Source organism: Carcharodon carcharias, chromosome 10 (assembly GCF_017639515.1).
Source record: "Carcharodon carcharias isolate sCarCar2 chromosome 10, sCarCar2.pri, whole genome shotgun sequence".
In the NCBI taxonomy this organism is placed as follows: Eukaryota; Metazoa; Chordata; class Chondrichthyes; order Lamniformes; family Lamnidae; genus Carcharodon; species Carcharodon carcharias.
Window position 1 is genome coordinate 138,288,287 of NC_054476.1, and position 19,549 is coordinate 138,307,835.

The following is a 19,549-nucleotide window of genomic DNA, read 5'->3' on the forward strand; positions in this document are numbered from 1 at the left end:
GGAAAAGCACTGGAAGCCAGGGGTATGAAGATTAGTAGAACAAAGACCCAATTTATGGACAGTTAGTTTGAGCCTAGGGAAGAGGATTAGCACAAGATGTAATTTACTTAGAGAAAGTGAATAATTTCAAGTACCTGGGGTCAGTGGTGGCAGAAGATGGAAGTATGGAAAGTGAACTTAAGCAAAGGATTCGCTCTGGTTGGAGGAATTGGAAGAAGTACAGTGAAGTGTTACAAGATAGAAAACTATAGCTGAAACTGAAAGGAAGGATCTACTGTGAGACTGGCCTTGTTATATTCTGCAGAAACCTGGGCAACATCAAGAAGAGAGGAACAATGACTGGGTACCAATGACACAAAGATGTTGGGATGGATGTGTGGAGTAATGAGAAAGGACAAGATCAGGAACCAGCACATTGGGGGTCAGTGAAGATTGTGGGAGCATCGATTAAAGTAGCCGAGAAGAGGTTGTAATGGTATGGTCATCTGTTGCTGAGAGAGAGAGAGGAAATGTGGTGAGGCGAGTGATGGAGATGGGATTATCTGGAAGAAGGAGAAGAAGGCGGCTGAAGACCAGATGGAAAGATGTGGCTGTGAGAGAATAAAACACAGTGGGATTGGAAGAGGAATGGTGATTGACAGGAGGAGATGGAGAAGTGCGATCGACCAGCATTTTGGTGACCCCAATTAAAATAGGAAAACCTAGAAGAAGACAAACTCCAGCTGCCACACTTTTGCCCAAATTGCCATAAGCTGTTTGCTGGTGCTGAAGACAATGAATGATTTAAATTGCTTTTAATAAAGATGAACACAATTAATTTTACCTTTACAGCCATTTCCTGGAAGTTGCTCCCAGCCCAACTGACAATTTCTCCTAGACGAAAAATTGGGCAATATGGGTTTTTTGTTTTGTCATATTGGCAATTTTTCAGATATGAGTAATCACTGGTTTCCAGGATATTCTTCCTGTAACAAAACACAATCAATATATTTAGAATTGTTTAATCTACTGATGACTTAACAGCTCTCATAGTCTTTGGATGCCTTAAAAATGCACTAATCATCTGGAGTTATCTGAGTTTGAATTGAACCTGTGGTGGAGGCAGGCTCAAATGAGGCAGTCAACAGGAATTAGACTGTTACTTGAAAGGGAACAATGTGCAGTGTTATGTGGAGAAAGCAGGAGAGTGGCACTAAGTAAATCATTCATTTGAAGAGCCAGTGCAGGCACAATGGGCCAAATGGCCTCATTCTGTACTATGAAAACCTAGTGATTATGTGAATTGATGCAATAGCCAAGAACAAAGCATAAGGAATAGTGTATGGTGCCAACTCACTGAAGGGCTTAGGTGGGCTTTTGATGGTGAAAGATACAGAAGAAGGCTGATGGGTGTGCACAATGAAATATTTGATGCATTGGGAAGCCTATCTGAAATTCTGCAGTAAATATACTCTGGGTGGGGAAGAATGTACTCTGGGTGGGGGAATTCAATGTCCATCACCAAGAGTGGCTTGGTAGTGCCACTCCGACCGAGCTGGCTGAGTCCTAAATGACATAGCTGCTAGGCTAGGTCTGCAACAGGTGGTGACAGAACCAACAAGGGGGAAAAACATACTTGACCTCATCCTCACCAACTTGCTTGTCAAAGATGCATCTGTCCATGATAGTATTGGTAGGGGTGACCATCACACAGTCGTTGTGGAGACAAAGTCCTGCCTTCACATTGAGTGTACCCTCCATCACGTTGTGTGGCACTACCGCTGTGCTAGATGGGATAGATTTCAAACAGACCTAGCAACTCAAAACTGGGCATCCATGAGGTGCTGTGGGCCATCAGCAGCAGCAGAATTGTACTCAAACACAATCTGTAACCCCATGGCCCAGCATATCCCCCACTCTACCATTACCACCAAACCAGGAGATCAACCCTGGTTCAATGAAGAGTGCAGGAGGGCATGCCAGGAGCAGTACCAGGCATACCTAAAAATGAGGTGTCAACCTGGTGAAGCCATAACACAGGATTACTTGTGTGCCAAGCAGCATAAGCAGCAAGTGACAGACAGAGCTAAACGATTCCACAACCAACGGATCAGATCTCAGCTCTGCAGTCTAGCCACATCCAGTCATGAATGGTGGCAGGCAATTAAACAACCGTTCATTCACTGTCACTGGGTCAAAATCTTGGAACTCCCTTCCTAACAGTACTGTGGGTGTACCTACACCACATGGACTGCAGAGATTCAAGGAGCCGGCTCACCACCACCTTCTCAAGGGCAACCAGGGATGGGCAATAAATGCTGGCCCAGCTGGCGAAGCCCACACCCCAGGAATGAATAAACAAAAAATGTTGTGGAGCCGAGGAGTGCAGCACCAACTTTGTACAGAATTTGAAGACTTTGTTTTCGGTCCTCGTTACGAACTCCATTCCCTGCCACCTAACTACTCCATCGCTCTCCCTGAGGCTGAACTAGATTGTTCACAATCTTGGTGTCATATCTGCTCCCAAGCTTCTGAACACTTTGCTGCACTGTCACTTTTGTGACTCCATCCCGCCTAAGTTAATCTGCTACTGAAGCCTTCCTTCATGCCTTTGTTACTTCCAGACTCGACAATTCCAACACACTCCTGGCTGGTCTCCCACATTTTATCCTCCATAAATGTGATCCCTGCTGTCCGTGATCTAACTCAGACAAGGTCTTGTTCACCCATCACCTCTGTTCCCACTAAACTACATAGGATCTTGGATAAGCAATGGCCGGATTTTAAAATCTTCTTTATTTTCAAAATTCTATGGCCTCACCCATCCCTATCTCAGTAATCTCCTCCAGCCACACAATCCCCCAAATATCTGCATTTCATCTAATCCTGGTCTCTTGATCATTGCTGAAATTGTTGTTTTCCCCTTATGTTTGTATTCTTGCAATGTGCCCTGATGAGTACAAGATGAAAAGCTTCAACACATCTCTTTTTCCAGCAATACTCAAGTTCTGTACTACCGAAAGAATATTTTTATCGTTTTATCATCCTTGATTTTAATCACTATACCACTGGTGACTGTGCCTTCAGCTGCCTGGGGTCTAAACTCTGGAATTCCTTCACTAAACAACTCTATCTCTCAAACTGGCCTTCCTTCCTTAAGACACTCCTTAAAACCTAGCTCTTTGATCAAGCATTTGCTCTAATATCTCCTTATGGGGCTTTTTTTTTATTCATTCATGGAATGTGAGCTTCGTTAGCTGGGCCAGCATTTATTACCCATCCTGAATTGCTCTTGTTCAAAGGCCATTTAAGAGTCAACCACATTGCTGTGGGTCTGGAGTCACATGTAGGCCAGACCAGGTAAGGACAGCAGATTTCCTTCCCCCAAAGGACATTAGTGCACCAGTGGGTTTTTACAAAAATTGACAATGGTTTCATGATCATCATTTGTACTTCCAGATTTTTATAAACTCAAATTTCACCATCTGCTATGGTGGGATTCAAACCTGGATCCCCAGAGCATTACCCTGGGTCTCTGGATTACTAGTCCAGTGACAATACCACTACGCCATTGCCTCCCCATGATAATGATCCTGTGAAGTGCCTTAGGGCATTTTATTCCATTAAAACTCTATATAAATATAAGTTGTTGTTGGCATTGTTACGATTTTACCAATCTTGTTTTCTCTATTCTTTCGTTTAAGTTGTCCTTTTCTTTCTCTTCTTGACACTTTTATTGTCGGGTCTTATGGAATTTCCAGTAGTTCCCTCCTCCCAGATTACAGTTTAAAGTCTTATTTATATCCCTAATTATCCTTTCCGCTAAGGCCCTGGTCCTAGCCTGGTCAGGTGCAGCCTGCCAATATGATGCAGCTCCTTTCTGTCCCAGTGCCAAATGAAATAGAAATCCTCTTTACCACACCACTCCTTTGGCCATGTGTTGACTTTCCTAATCTGTTTGTCTCTATGCCAGTTTGCACATGATTCAGGTAATAACCCTCTAATTATCTTTCAGCTCCTAACAGTTGATATTCCTTTAGCAGCAGGACCTCGTCCCTAATCTTTCCAATATTGTTGGTTCTGACATGGAGCACATGAAGAACTGGATCATCCTCCTCCCTTTCCAGATTCTTTTCCAGTCATTTTGATATGACCCTTTCCTTGGCACTGGGTAGGCATTCTTGATCCTCACTGCAAAGATTGTTCATCCATCCAAGAACTTAGGGATATCATTATTAGGGATGAAATAGCACTGGGGAAATTAAAGGGACTTACAGTCTATAATTCACCTGAACCTGATGGTCTTCATCCATTGGTTTTAAGAGAGATATCTACAGTGGATGCATTGGTTCTAATCTTCCAGGTGTAGTCTGACCAGAGTCTTATAAGGCTGAAGTATGACTTTGAACGCCACCTTCTCAAGGACAATTAACAATGGGTAACAAATGCTGACCTTGCCAGCAACACTCATATCCCACAAATAAATAACAAAAAAATAGCCTGTTTGGCTATTTTCTACATCTATTGATTATATTTTAATGATTTATGTACCTGGACCCCTAAGTCTCTCCTCCACTGTTTCTAGCTTTACACCATTTAGAAAGAACCTTGTTCTATTCTTTTTAGGTCAAAGGTGGATGACCTCACATTTGCCGACATTGAAATTCATTTGCCACACTTTTACACATTCACTTAATCAATATCTCTTTGTGTTTTATACTTTTCACTCCTTACAATACTGCCTATATTTGTGTCATTGGTAAATTTGAATATGTGGCTTTCTATCTCAACATCTAAGGTATTAATGAATATCATGAATAGGTAAACACCTTGGGGTGAGGCCCCAATACCTCTTATGGGGTGCCACTAGTCACATGCTGTTAATTAGAGCACCTGCTTATTGTCCCTACTTTCTGTCTCCTGCCATTCAGTCAATTTTCTAACCTGATCAATAACTTCTTCACTTCCATGGGCATCATCTTAAGCTAACGGTATCTTCTAGAGGATATTATCAAATGCCGTCCAGACGTCCATACAAAAACAACCATGGACATTACCCTGCCCACTACTTTAGCCATCTCTTCAAAAAATTCAGATTTCATCAAGCATGACCTACCCATTACAAATCCATGTTGGTTTTCTATGATTAGCCAAAAATGTTCAATGCGTCCAGCAACCCTATCCTTAATTATAAACTCAATTTCGGTATCACAGATGTTAGGGTAACAGGTCTACAATTCCCCGGTTTCCCTCTTTCACCTTCCCTAAATACTGAAGTGATTGGTGCAATTTTCCAACCTAAGCATCTTCTAATGTTACAGCACCTTTAATTTAGCAAATATAAACAGGCATAACAATTGGAAGTAAATTGGAAACAGATGCTGTGAAGGAAGAGATTAGGAGAGGCCAACAAAAATCCATTTAAAGTTTTGGGGCAGCCTTTAAAAGGTGACAGACAGTGGAGAACCGGAGAGGTTTAAGGAGATTTGCAGAAAGTTAGGTCAAGGAGATTAAAGTCCTGTCACCAATCCTGTGCTGGAGGGAAGGGAATTTCTCAAAATATCAGAGTTGAAGAGGGGAAGGGGTGTAAGGCTGAGGGAGGTTGTTCAGGTCGGATGCAGGGAATTTGATACTGAATTTCATAAGATAATAAGATCATAATAAATAGGAGTAGAAGTAGGTCATTCAGCCAATCAAGTTTGCTCTGCCACTCAACCATGAGGATATCTATATATAGCCACGGGGATATCTATATATATATATTTTTTATTAAAATATCCAACCAACATATGGTTTTTGACCCATCACTTCACTTTCCTATCTGGCCCCCATAACCGTTAACCTCCTTGTCAATCTACAATCTGTCTAACTCAGCCTTGAATATATTCAATGACCCATTCTCCACTGCTCTCTGAGGAAGAGAATTCATAGAAACATAGAAAATAGGAGCAGGAGTAGGCCATTCGGCCTTTCAAACCTGCTCCGCCATTCATTATGATCATGGCTGATCATCCAACTCAGTAGCCTGCTCCTGCTTTCTCTCCATATTCTTTGATCCCTTTCGCCCCAAGAGCTATATCTAGCTCCTTCTTGAAAACATACAATGTTTTGGCCTCAACTACTTTCTGTGGTAGCGAATCCCACAGGCTCACCACTCTCTGGATAAAGAAATTTCTCCTCATCTCAGTCATAAATCATCTATCCCGTATCCTCAGACTGTGACCCCTGGTTCTGGACTCCCCCACCATCGGGAACATCCTTCCTGCATCTACCCTGTCTAGTCCTGTTAGAATTTTATAGGTTTCTATGTGATCCCCCCTCATTATTCTGAACTCCAGTGAATATTATCCTAACTGGCTCAATCTCTTCTCATATGTCAGTCCTGCCATCCCAGGAATCAGTCTCGTAAACCTTCGCTACACGCCCTCTATAGCAAGAACATTCTTCCTCAGATAAGGAGACCAAACCTGCATACGATATTCCAAGTGTGGTCTCACCTGTAGAATAGCAGCAAGACATTCCTGCTCCTCTACTTGAATCCTCTGGCTATGAAGGCCAACATACCATTTTGCCTTCTTTACCGCCTGCTGCACCTGCATGCTTACCTTCAACAATTGGTGTACGAGGAAACCCAGGTCTCATTGCACATTCCCCTCTCTCAATTTGTAGCCATTCAGATAATAATCTGCCTTCCTGTTTTTGCCACCAAAGTGGATAACCTCACATTTATCCACATTATATTGCATCTGCCATGCATTTGCCCACTCACTCAGCTTGTCCAAATCACCCTGAAGCATCTCTGCATCCACCTCACAGCTCACCCTCCCACCCAGCTTTGAGTCATCTGTAAATTTGGAGATATTACATTTAGCTCCCTCATCTAAATCATTAATATATATTGTGAATAGCTGGGGTCCCAGCACCAATCCCTGCAGTACCCCACTAGTCACTGCCTGCCATTCGAGAAAAGACCCGTTTATTCCTAATCTTTGTTTCCTGTCTGCCGACCAGTTTTCTATCCATCTCAATATACCACCCCCAATCCCATGTGCTTTAATTTTACATGCTAATCTCTTATGTGGGACTTTATCGAAAGCCTTCTGAAAGTCCAAATAAACCACATCCACTGGCTCCTCCTCATCAACTCTACTAGTTACATTCTCAAAAAATTCCAGTAGACTTGGCAAGCATGATTTCCCTTTCATAAATCCATGCTGATTCTGCCACTGTTTTTCAAGTGCTCAGCTGTTAAATCTTTTATAAAGGACTCTAGAATTTTCCCCACTACCAACATCAGGCTGATTGGTCTATAATTCCCTGCTTTCTCTCCACCTCCCTTTTTAAATAACAGGGTTACATTAGCTACCCTCCAATCTCCAATTCCAAACACTAATGACCCTCAAAGACTAATAAAGAGAAAAAAAAGAGCGGGAGAGGAAAGAGACAGAGACAGACTGAGATAGGAGAGAGAGATTGAAAAAGGGAAACGAGAGAGAGAGTGGAAAAGGAGAGAGAGAGAGAGGAAATGGAGAGAGAGAGAGAGAGACAAAGTAGGAAAGAAAAGCAAGCAAAAGGTTCAGCTGAGTTTCAGAAGTGCTTTGGGTGAGACACAGCAGCTGTACCACTCAGGGCTTGTTTGGGTGAATTAATGTTATCTAATTTGAATTTATATTGTACTTCTGTTATATTCAGTGATTTATTTAATTTTGCAAGCTATTCCAGCTAGGAATGCACAGTGCTGTACGTGTATAGTCATTGTTTTTCCTGGGCAAGAAATGTCTAAAGAAGCCTAACTCTGACTTAACACTGATTCCTCTGGGAAAATATGATTCACTTAAAGTTGTTTCACTTAAAGTCATGATTTTCTGGAATGCAGACACAACTTTAAATGAAGACTTACTGTATTCCATTTTCTCCCTTTTTTTTGGTCATCCTTTGCTGGGTTCTAAATTTTTCCAATATTTTGGGCTGCCACTAATCTTTGCAGCATTGTCTATCTTTTCTTTCAATTTGATACCATCCTTAACTTCCTTAGTTAGCCAAGGATGGTGCATCCTTCTCATAGGGCTGACTTTTGACCTTGGCAGGTGGACTCGGCGGGGGTGGATGGGGAAGGTTGAGGAGCCAACCGCCACCCACGATAAGCACCGTGATTTCACGCTAGCGGGCCAATTAAGGTCCGCCCAGCGTGAAACACGAGTGGCAGCGCTGTGCACTGCCTGTGCAGGTGGTGAGGGGAAAGATTGCGAACCAGCCAAGTGTGAACTTTACGCACGTGCGCAAATGAGCACTGCATAATCTCCCTGAGGCACGGAGCTGACTCGGGGAGATGAAGAGATATTAAAAAAAATCGTGAAAATAAAAATGTAATAAACCATGTCCCCTCATGTGACTCTGTTATTAATGAAAAATTAAAGTTTTATTTGCTTTTGGAAACTTCATCCCACCCATAGATGAGGTTTCCAAAAAATTGCAAAGGTTGGCCTTTTCACCTGCCCGTCAACCATTAGGTTGGACAGGCAGCCAAAAATTTAATTTAATTGATAACTTAATGGCCTTAACAGGCCTTTTAATTGTTGGCGGGCATGCTGCTGACTCCGGCGCCCGTCCGCCAACCGAACAACCACGTGTCTACACATTGGTGACGGCATGCTCAGCGAACGTTAACATGCTTCATTTCACATCTGAGTTGGTCGGGCGCACGCCGCTGAGCAAAGATTTCTGCCTATAAACCCTTTCTTCCTGAATGGAATATATCTTTATTGAGACCTATGAAATATCTCCTTAAATATCTGCCATTGCTTCTTTACTGTCTTACCTTTTAACCTATTATCCCATTCCACTTCATCCAACTCTGTCTTCATTCAATTGTAATTTTCTTTATTTTTAAGTTTAAGACACTTATTTCAGACCCACATTTCTCATCCTCGAACTGAATGTGAAATTCTATCAACTTATGACAGGCTTGTCCAACCTTTTTGCATGGGTTAAAGCATGGGGTGGGGGGAGGCATGGGGTGCAGCTTTTCAATTTTTCTCACACTCAGGGGGCTGGTGAACAAATTTAGGAAATATAAGGTTTCCTAATGTACAAAATTAAACATGAATTTTAAAAAAAGAAAACTGACTTATGAAAAGAAACAACTTGCTGAACAAAATTAATGCTAAAACAATAAGTTGATAATTTTTAAAAAGTAACAAATAAAGATGACCATTAGAGTATGAAAAGTTGAAAGCATGTGTGCCCAGCTCACTCCCAGTCTTGGGTGTTCACTCACTCACACTCACCCACTATGAGAATGGGTGTGAGTGCCCATTGGTGTGCAGGGGTGAGGGTGAATGAGAACTTTGAAACTGGGAGTGAGGCAGACACACACTCTCCCCTCCCTCTCACCTCTCTCTCTCTCTTTCTCACACACACACACACACATGCATAATTAACATTATACGAATGGTCAGTCCTGTATTTTGATGGGTAATAACAGTAAACATTGGGTCAATCAGGTATCTGGATTGAATATTTACAGTAAAAATTATGTCAGTAATCCATATGGATAGGTGTTTAATGCTCCAGTTTTGATAGTACAGAACTTGAATATTGCTGATAAGAAAGACATGTCGAAGCCTTTCGTCTTGCACTCTTCAGGACACTTCACAAGAATAAGGGGAAAACAACAATTTATACTATGTGAGAAGAGAGTGCTGATTAGTTTGCAAGTGGACCCTGACTGATAGAGGCGTTGCCATGGAGAATGCATCAATTTATGGCGACTGATAGTTAACTGCCCAGCATTGTTTGAAATTCAAACCAGGCAGCTTGACCTTGATTGATCAAGGCATTGCACTGAGGAATGAGTCAGCGGGTGGCTGTCACTTATTTTGTTTAGCTGAAATAGACAAATGTGTGTACGTGTTCTTATCTGTCTGCAAAGAACAGGCCCCATGTATTATTATATGTAGCTTCCAGTACATGCAACTGTGCCACATTGCGAGCCTGACTGGCAATCTTAAATTTGTCATCAGCGTGATATTAGCATGCTGAGGATTATGTTGTCCAATCGAGGAATCACATGCAATGTTGGACACTGAGTTTTGCAAGCATGGGGTGGTTGGGTACGACCTGTACATTGCTCATTGCAAACAGCTGCTGGAACATGCTGTTTGATACAATCTGCCAGACTTTGGGACATAGGGCCTACATGCCTATCATCACACTGGCACAGAAATTCATATACCACATTACTCATTTGCGTGATAGGCAGAACATCTTTTTGGTTTGACGGCAGCATCCTGTTAGTGGTGAATACCACTCATATTGCTACTGCATAGTAGCAGCACGAAACAGCTAAATTCACCTGTTGTTCAAATTTTTGAGATATGTTGCCCTTCCAGTATACTCTGACATAGACTTGGCACTTTTCAGGGCCAAAAGTGATGGCATAGGGCTGTTCATGAGCATGCGTGATATACAGCGTGAAATGATGTGATCAGGTTGACCATTATTTCACAGGATGCCTTTGATGCCCCTACTTCAGCATCAGGCTTGCATGGCAAGCAAATGGCTCAGGCCCTAGTGACAAGTTTGCTGATAAGACCAATCTTATAGCGTATGGAACTGTAAGAATCCCAATGCCTATATTGATCAATGAAGCTAGGCTTGTGGTAGACTGTGTTAGAGAATCCCCTGGCAGATTTCTCAACTGGTACATCAAAATTTGTGCAACAGCTGAAGTTAGCTGTTTCACGCTGCTACTATGCATTAGCAACATAAATATTATTCACCACTAACAGGGTGTTGCTGTCAAGCCAAAAAGATGTTCTGCCTATCAAAGAAATGAGTAACATGGTATAGGAATGTCAGTCCCGGTGTCCCGTGCACCCCAGAGTCTCTCTGCATCTCCACATACTCACAGTTGCTGGTGTTTGCTGCTCCTCCAATCACGGCCTCTTTATCTCTCATGTTTGCTGCTAAAAGGCTCACTAGTGATAGGAAGAGCAGTCCCCTACTGAAATCTTCTATCTCACTGGCCCACCTTACCAGCATTTTGAACAATCACTCTGGGGGCCACACAGAGGGGCTTAGCGGACCACAATCCAACCGCCATCTACAGGTTAGACAAGTTTGTCTTATGACCACCCTTACCCACAGGATCCTTTACTATAAGATCATTAATAAATGTTGTCTCATTACACGTTACCAGGTCTAAAATAGCATGTTCCCTGATTGGTTCTAGAATGTATTGCTCTAAGAAACTGTCCTGAATACACTCTATGAACTCATCCTTGACCAATTTGATATTTTGGGAGACAGCATGTGAGTGTGGGTTATTGTGAATATGGTACTGATGGGAGTGATCGAGTGATGCTCAAAAAAACTTAATGGGTGGAATTTAATGCCATCCCCAGTGGTGAGTTTGGTGAGGGGTGTCATTTAGTTGGGCGGATGGGTGGCAGGTGGTGATCCCACCATCTTCCTGCCCCTGCCCCCAATTGAGGCTTTTAAGTGGGAAATTAATGCCCACTTAAGGGCCCCCTCCTGCCACTGCTGGTGTTAACTCCATGAAGGGGAAGGGTCTCAATATGCAAGGGTGGTATAGTGGTATTGTCAATGGACTGGTATTGCAGAGACCCGGGTAATGTTCTGGAACCTGGGTTTGAATCCCATCATGGCAGGTGGTGGAATTTAAATTCAATAAAAATCTGGAATTAAAAGTCTCACCACAAAACCAAGGTTGATCGTTGTAAAAACCCATCTGGTTCACTAATACCCCTTAGGGAAGGAAATTTGTTGTCCTTACCTGGACTACATGTGACTCTTAAATGCCCTCTAAACAAGGGCTATTCAGGATGGGCAATAAATTCTGGCCTCACCCACATACCATGAATGAATTAACTAAAATCACGACAAGAAAATCATGTTGGTACAGCTTCAGGCTTCTGGGGAGGAGGGTAGGGGCCACTCCCCACTCAGAAGAACTCAGTGCCTGATTGAGGGCCTGGCATAGAGAGGCGGGAAGCCCACTGAAAGTCACACTCCCCCTTGCTGCTGACCCACTCCCCCTTCTCCGCTACCCCCATCCCGCAACCCCTCCTCCTGCCTTCACTCATTTGGGTTAGTCAAGTCCATGGTGATCCTAGGCCTCAGGTGGGTGTAGTACCAGCAGCAGTCACTGCGTCCACAGTGGCTCTGCTCCTCATTGGAGCTGCAAGCCTCTGATTGGTCACTGCAGGCGGGACTTCTGTCCCTGGGGTCCTTGATCCCGGAGAAGAGCCACCATTGTCCTGTTAAGTGGCTGAGTGGCACTTAATTCAGCAGGCCTTCCCTGAAAGAGGTATCGCAGAGCTCCTGCCAGTTCTCCAGCTGGCAGGCAAGACCCCTGTCATTAAATCCAGTGTGAGATTACAAGGAATTGGAATTTGTGGAGGATAGGAAATATGAGGTTAGAAAAAAAGACATTAGAGTAACTCTGGTTAAATGAGTGACAAAAAGCAGGACCTGGTGCTTTGAGGACAGAAGGTCGAGTGGGAGTTGACAACGTTGGATGTATGGAAAATGTGTTGTCATTTCATCAGACATGAAAAGAAATCAAAACTTTGTACATCAAAACTTTTTTTTGCTACTTTAAAATGGACTTTTGCTGAACCAAAAAATGGCTGCTACAGGTTGCATGACTCATAAGATTGGCCATCTATTCTGGAAGCTTCCAACAGAGATTGCAAGAACAAAAGAGTTTCACTCTCATCCGTGGAATCTCACACACCATTGTAAGGCCACATTATAATAATGAAACCAGAAGGTTAATAGATGAATTGGTTCCCAGCCATGGCAAAAACAAGGCAGAGACATTGAGATGCATTTTACCTGAAGAGGTGTTAACAGCCACCATTTCACTCCTAAGGGAAACAATAGATTTTGTTCAGAAGCACAGAAACTGCTTGTTAAGTGGCAATTAACTCATTAATGGGCCACATCACATGACCCCATACTTCTAGCCTCTTGGACAGTTTTGAAATTAGATTTCTAGCCTCACAGATGGTCTGCTGATTACTTCCAAACTGAAAGGGACAACAGCAGGGCTCCTGGCAGACCAAGCAGCCGGTCACCCTCTCTCAACTCCTCAAAGCTTGTTTTATTTTAAAAGCATCCAACCATCTCCTGCCAAACAGTTTATATACAGAAACCTCATCGTGTTGCATCCTCATTCACATTCAATGACTTTTACGCTGCTGTCTCCAATCAGGAACTCATCTGAACTGAACTCTGCTGTGAAGGAAATACCCTCTGGACTTTGACATTTTGGCTGCTGAAAAACATGTGAACTAATATTCATTTCTGTGGTTCTTTTACTGTTGTTATCCATAGTTATAAAATCTCCTCCCCTTACTTAATATGTATGTTTGTGAGTATGAGATTTTTTTAATTCATTCACAGGAAATGGGCTTTGTCACTGGGCCAGTGTTTGTTGCCATCCCTAGTTGCCCTTGAGAAGGTGGTGGTGAACTGCCTTCTTGAACCGCTGCAGTCCCTGTGGTGAAGGTGCATCCACAGTGCTATAAGGGATGGAGTTCCAGGATTTTGACCTACTGACAGTGAAAGAATGGTGATATATTTCCAAGTCAGGATGGTGAGTGACTTGGAGGGGAACTTCCAAGTGGTGGTGTTCCCATCCATCTTCTGCCTTGTCCTTCTCAATGGTAGTGGTCGTGGTTTGGAAGGTGCTGTCTAAGGAGCCTTGGTGAGTTGCTGCAGTGCATCTTGTAGATGGTACACACTGCTGCTACTGTGTATCGGTATTAGAGGGAGTAAATGTTTGTGGATGGGGTGCCAGTCAAGTGGGCTGCTTTGTCTTGTATGGTGTCAAGCTTCTTGAGTGTTGTGGAAGCTGCACTCATCCAGGCAAGTGGGGAGTATTCCATCACACTTCTTACTTGTGCCTTGTAGATGGTGGACAGGCTTTGGGGAGCCAGGAGGGAAGTTACTCATCGCAGGATTCCTAGCCTCTGACCTGCTCTTGTAGCCACAGTATTTATATGGCTAGTCCAGTTCAGTTTCTGGTCAATGGTAACCCCCAGGATGTTGATAGTGGGGGATTCAGTGATGGTAATGTCTTTGAATGTCAAGGGGCGATAGTTAGATTCTCTCTTGTTGTAGATGGCCATTGCCTGGCACTTGAGTGGCATGAATATTACTTGTCACTTGTCAGCCCAGGCCTGGATATTGTCCAGGTCTTGCTGCATTTGGACATGGTCTGCTTCAGTATCTGTGGAGTCATGAATGATGCTGAACATTGTGCAATCATCAGTGAACATCTCCACTTTTGACGTTATGATGGAAGGAAGGTCAATGATGAAGCAGCTGAAGATGGTTGGGCTGAGGACGTGAACATCCCCCCACCCCCCGCTCCCAACGTCCCCCCAACCCCTTCATCCCACAACAAGTTTGAATATGAAATAAACTGACCTTCTGAGTTGATCATAAAGAGAGTTTGCTGCATGTTACTTACAAAATTGGACCACGCAAACTGAAGGTTTGGGAAAACACACCACTGCAGGGGAGGTGATGATGTAGTGGTATTGACGCTGGACTAGTAATCCAGAGACCCAGGGTAATTCTCTGGTTTGAATCCCACCACAGCAGATGGTGTAATTTGAATTCAATAAAAATCTGGAATTAAAAGTCTAATGATGATCATGAAACCATTGTCAATTGTTGTAAAAACCTATCTGGTTCACTAATGTCCTTTAGGGAAGGAAATTTGCCGTCCTTACCTGGTCTGGCCTACATGTGACTCCTGACCCACAGCAATGTGGTTGACTCTTAAATGCCCTCTGAACAAGGGCAATTAGGGATGGGCAATAAATGATGGCCTAGCCAGAGATGCCCACATCCTGTAAATGAATAAAACATAAGCCTACTTTAAAAATAATTTTAAAACACTTCTGCTTACCCACAGATGGTAAGAGGTTAAAGTAGTTCAGTTTGCCTCTCTGCTGTCCATAACAGCTGTCTTGGTGATTTACGGGGTATAAATTGGAAAATTCAGCTCAGGTTATGGCCAAACAAAGCAACAAGGATTTGGATAATCTGCTTGCAGTCTTAATAGGAGACAGGGTGGAGAATAGAATTAGTGGCAAAGGAGTAGAGTTTATAGTTTAGTCCTTCTGATTTCATGTTGGAAAAAGTTGTTCTTCATCCATGAGTCGATGTTGAACAATTAGTCTGGCAATAGCAGTAATAACAATATGCACTAATTTAGCACCTTTAAAATAGTAAAATGTCTCAAGGTGTTTCACAGAAGCATTATTAAGCAAAATTTAACACTGAGCCATATTTGTTAGATTAGGACAGATGACCAGAAGCTGGGTCAAAGAAGTATGTTTTAAGGAGTGTCTAAAAGATGGAGATAGAGAGGTTTGGGGAGGGAATTCCAGAGTTTAGGGCCTGGGCAGCTGAAGGCATGGCCGCTAATGGTGGAGTGATTAAAAGTAGGAATGCTCAAGAGGCCAGAATTAAGGAAGCACAGAGATGTTGGACGATTATAGGGCTGGAGAAGATAGAGAAGGGCAAGGTCACAAAGGGATCTGAAAACAAGAATGAGAACTTCAAAATCAAATTGTTGCCTTATTGGGAGCCAATGTATGTCAGAAAACACAGCACTGACAGGTGAATAGGACTTGGTCAGCCATGTTCACCTTCCTATTCTCCTGCTGATGTGCCGATAATCCTATCGCTTCCCTTGTACTCTAGTGACCTCCAGGCTCAACAATTTCAAGGCTCTCTTAGTCAGTCTCACACCTTGTAATCTTTGTAAACCTGAGCCCACCAAAAACTTTGATTAAATGCATTTTATAGACAAATTTTTAAACATTTAAGTTAATGAAATCTGTTTGGCCCTGATTGACTTTTGAAGTTATTTATGAACCTGCCTTGTTCAAATTAGCAAATCCGCCTGAAGCTTTTGAAAATAAATAGTTAAGTTGATATGTTGTTGCAAATATCTAGTTCATGATTCATGTGTTTTAGTGTATAACGCATAAGTTTTAGGAAATTAAAGTCTTAACTGTAGTAAATGGGATAAATGCAACTAAAGTAAGCTTGGAGCATATTATACCTCGAAGGTTGGGGCCATGTTGCTTAAAAGTTAACAGCTAAACTGATAAGGTCATTAAAATGCTGAGCTTTACAGATTTCCAGAACACTTAAAGAAATGGCAGTTTAAAAGGTGACCGGTGTTTGTTTGATAAAGTCAGAATAGAAGAGAGAAAGCAATAAATCAGCATGTGGGCTTACTTAGCTAAAGAGCTGGAGACATCATGGCCAGGATATTGAGGTCAGCGAGCGGGGGGTGGGTCAGGGAAATTTTATTTTTGTGCATTGACCATTTTTGAATTTGGCTCCCATCTCTCTGAGGCAGCACTTAGCCTCAGGGAGATGAGTGTGCTCTTTCGTGAAAGAGTGCACTCCCAGCTTAGGGCACCCCCACCCCCACCCCCACCACCACCCCCCACCCCCCCCACCCCCCTCAACACCTGCATAGGGAGCACAGCTTCCTGGGGGATGTCACGCTGGATGTGCCTTAATTGGCCTGCCCATGTAAAATGGCGGTTCAGAGGCACACCTGCACATGCCCGCTCCTGCACTTCTCCCCCCCCCGATAGGGAGAAAATTCTTCCCCATGTCTGCAAAGTTTGCAGTAATGGCACTCAAGATGGATGTTTGTTTTGGGAGCTAGAGTTAAATTAGGTTAAAAGGATTCAATAAATCCTGAATGTTGTAAAACCTACTTACATAATCAGATTGTAAAAATGCAAATGAGTGATAATTAACTTAAAGGCTGGTTTGAGGACATACCCAGAGCAGACTACTTCATTATACAACTGGGTGGAACTTAAGGAGGTTCTCTGGTTTCAATTTATCTGGGTGAAAGCGTTAGCTGCAGTTTGCAGCTCACTGACAGAAGTTAGCCAAAGTGAATGACAGTCAGATAGGTCTGCACTGTAAGAAGAGTAAAGAACTAACATCATCTTTGCGCGTGTGGAACATGGGAGAGGCTTAATCTCAGTTTGAAACTTGTGAGGGAACAGAAGGCAGAAGGTTGTCTAGTTTGAAGCTAGTGGGAGGATTCACATTGGGCCTCAGTGTCTTGTTGCAAAAGTAAGTAATCAGCTCAATTAGCTTGGAAGTATTGAAAAGTAACTAGATGACGGGACTGGGGCATCCACAGTCAAGAGAGGGTAAATGAAACTTTTACCTCTGAGAAAAGCTGGAGCTGAGAATTCTCCAGACTGTGGCATATTTATGAGTGGTCTCTACAAATGTAAATAACTTTAAGATTGATGTGTCTTTTAAGAGAATTCTTGGGGGAAGTAAGAAGTAAATCTGAGTGTATAACACACCATAATGTTATATTAATCAGGCTTGATTCCTTAAAGTGTTTGATACACAATTAAGTTTGTATTGTTAAAAAAGTGAAATCTTGTTGGGCTAATTCATTGGTTAAAACGATTTGTTTGGATTTCTTTTTAAATGTTAATGTTCCCTAAGTGGATTGTAACAATGTTTTATGGTTGATTTGAACATGCAGATTGTGAATGAAACATGAGAGAGCACAGGGATGGGTATCATCCACTTGCTGAATTACACCCCAAGATTTTCTTTTGTAATGAATGTATACACAAAGAGTGTTCCTGAGAGCCTGAAAATAAAAGCAGTCATTACCACCATAATTGAGATTTTATCAGAGGATTAGCTTAAAAGAAAATGAACACACACTGGTACAAGAATAAATATTGGCCATTGTTGATAATTTGGCGCTGGCCAAACATCACTCTGTATCTAATCCAACGATGTGGCTGCCCTGGACAGTGTAGAGGGAGCTTTACTCTGTATCTAACCCCGTGCTGTACCTGTCCTGGGAGTGTTTGATGGTGACAGTATAGGGGGAGCTTTAATCTGTATCTAACCCTGTGCTGTACCTGTCCTGGGAGTGTTTGATGGGGACAGTGTAGGGGGAGCTTTACTCTGTATCTAACTCCGTGCTGTACCTGTCCTGGGAGTGTTTGATGGGGACAGTGTAGAGGGAGCTTTACTCTGAATGTAACCTCATCCCACTGCCCATGGAACTGGACTAATCGAATAGGTTTCAACTAGTTGCTCTCCAAAATGGAAATTGGGTCCTATTTGCACCAATTAATCTCCATTTCCATATTTAAAGGGGTCTATTACCTAAAACGCAAGGGCGCTTTGGACACCTGACAGGGGACCCCTTTTAAAATGATCCCCGTCCACATTATAAGGCCATTAACCACACCATCTACCTTTATTCCCAGGCAAAGGATATGAACCACAAACACCTGGTGTGTCCCAAATCAAAGAGGATTTAATTGCCCTGCTATTCGTAATAACTTCATAACAAAATACATCCCACATCTGAAGGGAAGTTTGGAGTTAAATGGCGTGCAAATTAACCAATCAAATTCACTGTTACCCACACAACATTAAAGTTTCACCTGAGTTTCATTTGAAAATAAAGTCAGCTATTTTCTTTTCAAATCCTTTACTTTTCCTGAAAGTTCCACTTACTTTGCAAAGTTAAACTTTGGAAAGCGAATCGTATTCTTTATAAAGACAGTGAAATTTGCAGCTTTCCCAAGGATTGGTTTGCTACAAACAGAAAGAGCAATTACGTTAGATCAACAAAAACTTTCAATGGTTGTTCAATCAGAAAATTTTTAGTTTGTTGTAAGGATATTTTTTGATAGCAAAACTATCTCTGGGATGCTTACCTCTTGAAGTATCAGTATTTATAGCAACTTTAATTTAATATAAATGCTTTTTGATGCTTAATTTGATGCTCAAATAATATTAAAATACAATCACCACTCCAAAGACTAGTTGAATAAAGTAATTGAGTCAATTTGTTTCTCATTCATTCACAGATTGTGGATGTTGCTGGTCAGGCCAGAATTTATTGCCCATCCCTAATTGCTCTTGAGAAGGTGGTGGTGAGCCACCTTCTGGAATACGTCTGAGTGGCTTGAAAACATAAGATAAGAAATAGGAGCAGGAGGAGACCATACAGCCCATCGAGCCTGCTCCGCCATTCAATATGATCATGGCTGATCTTGGGCTTCAGCTCCATTTTCCCACCCACTCCCCATATCCCTTACTTCCCTGACAGACCAAAAATCTGTCTATCCCAGCCTTAAATATATTGAACGATGAAGCATCCCCAACCCTCTGGGATAGAGAATTCTAAAGATTCACAACCCTTTGAGCGAAGTAATTTCTCCACATCTCAGTCCTGAATGACCAACCCCTTATCCTAAACAGTGCGTCCTTGATTCCCTTGCTGTACCTGTCCTGGGAGTGTTTGATGGGGACAGTGTAGGGGGAGCTTTAGTCTGTATCTAACCCCATGCTGTATCTTGATTCCTTGGGAAACAACCTCTCAGTATCTACTCCGTCAGTCCTTTCAGAATCTTGAATATTTTTATGAAGTCAACTCTCATTCTTCTAAACTCCAAAGAATATAGTCCCGATTTACTCAGCCTCTCATAATAAGACAACA

At 42.5% G+C, this 19,549-nt stretch overlaps 1 protein-coding gene across 1 annotated transcript in view; it reads right to left on the reverse strand.

Annotated features, from left to right (window-relative positions):
- Nucleotides 1-19,549, reverse strand: part of p2rx5 (purinergic receptor P2X, ligand-gated ion channel, 5) — a 146,503-nt gene that overhangs the window by 52,486 nt on the left and 74,468 nt on the right. The window contains exons 6-7 of the mRNA XM_041197860.1: nucleotides 18,562-18,642; nucleotides 824-965 (exon numbers count right to left, since the gene is read on the reverse strand). Of these exons, the coding sequence (XP_041053794.1) occupies nucleotides 824-965; nucleotides 18,562-18,642 (223 nt within the window). The remainder of the gene's footprint in view (nucleotides 1-823; nucleotides 966-18,561; nucleotides 18,643-19,549) is intronic.